The sequence below is a fragment of the Rhagoletis zephyria genome, unplaced genomic scaffold (assembly GCF_001687245.7).
Source record: "Rhagoletis zephyria isolate East Lansing unplaced genomic scaffold, Rhagoletis_zephyria_1.1 Rzeph_scaffold_36789, whole genome shotgun sequence".
Classification (NCBI taxonomy): domain Eukaryota; kingdom Metazoa; phylum Arthropoda; class Insecta; order Diptera; family Tephritidae; genus Rhagoletis; species Rhagoletis zephyria.
Window position 1 is genome coordinate 420 of NW_016193844.1, and position 1,446 is coordinate 1,865.

At 32.0% G+C, this 1,446-nt stretch overlaps 1 protein-coding gene across 1 annotated transcript; it reads left to right on the top strand.

Annotated features, from left to right (window-relative positions):
- Window positions 1-335: 335 nt before the first annotated feature.
- Window positions 336-763, top strand: LOC108354529 (leishmanolysin-like peptidase). Its single transcript, XM_017605709.1, has 3 exons — window positions 336-373; window positions 445-527; window positions 612-763. Exons 2-3 carry the CDS (start codon window positions 490-492, stop codon window positions 754-756), a joined length of 183 nt encoding a protein of 60 aa, XP_017461198.1. The 5' UTR covers window positions 336-373; window positions 445-489; the 3' UTR covers window positions 757-763.
- The last annotated feature ends 683 nt before the right edge of the window (window positions 764-1,446 follow it).

Below are 1,446 nucleotides of genomic sequence, written 5' to 3' on the forward strand. Positions count from 1 at the left end.
ACTCGAATCGCAGAACCTGAGTGATAGAGTATCACATATAAATTTTGGTCCCAATTGGAGACGGTTGGAGCGGGTCGCACAGGGGTCAAAGTTCAGAACACCCTATGAAGACGACATAACCGACTCAAATCGGGACCAAAATTTATATGCGATATCTGTGACCGTGGTATTACCGATCGAGGGGGTGAGACTGAAAAAAATCCTTCATTTGATTTTTAAGGATCACCCTAATGAACATCTTAAATATGTATGCATTTATTATTAAATAATTTACTTGCCAGTTTCGAAACAAAATCGTTGGTTTATTCTATTTCACTGTATTTTTCTTCTCTTTTTTAACAGATTAGATGAAGATAAGTTCGAGTTGATCAACGTAAGTATATTGCATGCTTTTCTTGTTATTATTATATTTTTTTTTTAATTATGCATTCATTCAACTTACAGAACACAGTATTACCAGAGGCTGTACAATTTTGGGAACAAGCGCTAATGGTGCGCGAAACAAAGGGTGTAATTAGGCTTAACAGGTTGGTGTAACTATAACCGACTTAACAACGGAAAGCGCATAACAAAATGTATTAATTTCCTCTTAAAATATTTGATTCACATAGAAAATGTAACAGTACGCAAGTGTTTGTGAAAAATGGGCTGACGCATTGCATCGATAACTGTAAAAAGGTGACAATGTGCGGAGAAGTTGAAGTGCCAAAGGAACATTTAGATGTGAGTATTTTGTGTAAATGCACTATTACTTGAACTACAGCCGCGGGCAGTTTAATAGTTTCATTTGATTAAAATGTACTATTCGAGTGATTTGGTTAGCTGTACTCCTGAGCTGGGCTGCAAACCAAAAAATAAAACATTTCATTAAAATTTGTAGTTTTTAAGGTAAAATTTCGCAAGATACTTTTTTGAGCAGAAATTAACTCGAATTTTTGCATTTTAATTGTTAGGTATTCATTATAAGCAAAGTTATGATTAAATTGTACTTTTGGATGTAAAAATCCCAAACCGTCCCCAAAAATCTCAAACCGAAACGTTACGAAAACAATTCGAAAAGTAAAACTCGAAAAAAGAAAAAAAAAATTGAACGGCCTCGAAAAGTCGCGAAAGGTCCCGAAATATAAAAGATGAAAGCTAAAAATAAAGATAAATATTAAGAAAAAGATAAGGATGAAGATACCGATAAATGTAAAATGAACATAGAGGAAGAAAGATTAGTATAAAAGTAATGAGATTTTCCGGATTCTCGAGACTATTTCGAGATTCGGAATTTTCATTGTATTTATAGATATTGTTTTCGATATACTTATCAATATTGTTATCTACATAATCGATTTTGTTATCTATATGTAATAATCGATATTTTTATTGATATAAAAAAGCATATTGTTATTGATACATTTATGAACATATTTATCGATATTGTCATTGATATACATATCT

What these genes read in the sequence shown, in the direction of transcription:
- LOC108354529 (XM_017605709.1), top strand. Translation starts at nt 490, where the DNA reads ATGGTGCGCGAAACAAAGGGTGTAATTAGGCTTAACAG. An exon ending in GGTGTAATTAGGCTTAACAG is followed by an intron (nt 528 to 611) that starts GTTGGTGTAACT and finishes TGATTCACATAG; the next exon opens with AAAATGTAACAGTACGCAAG.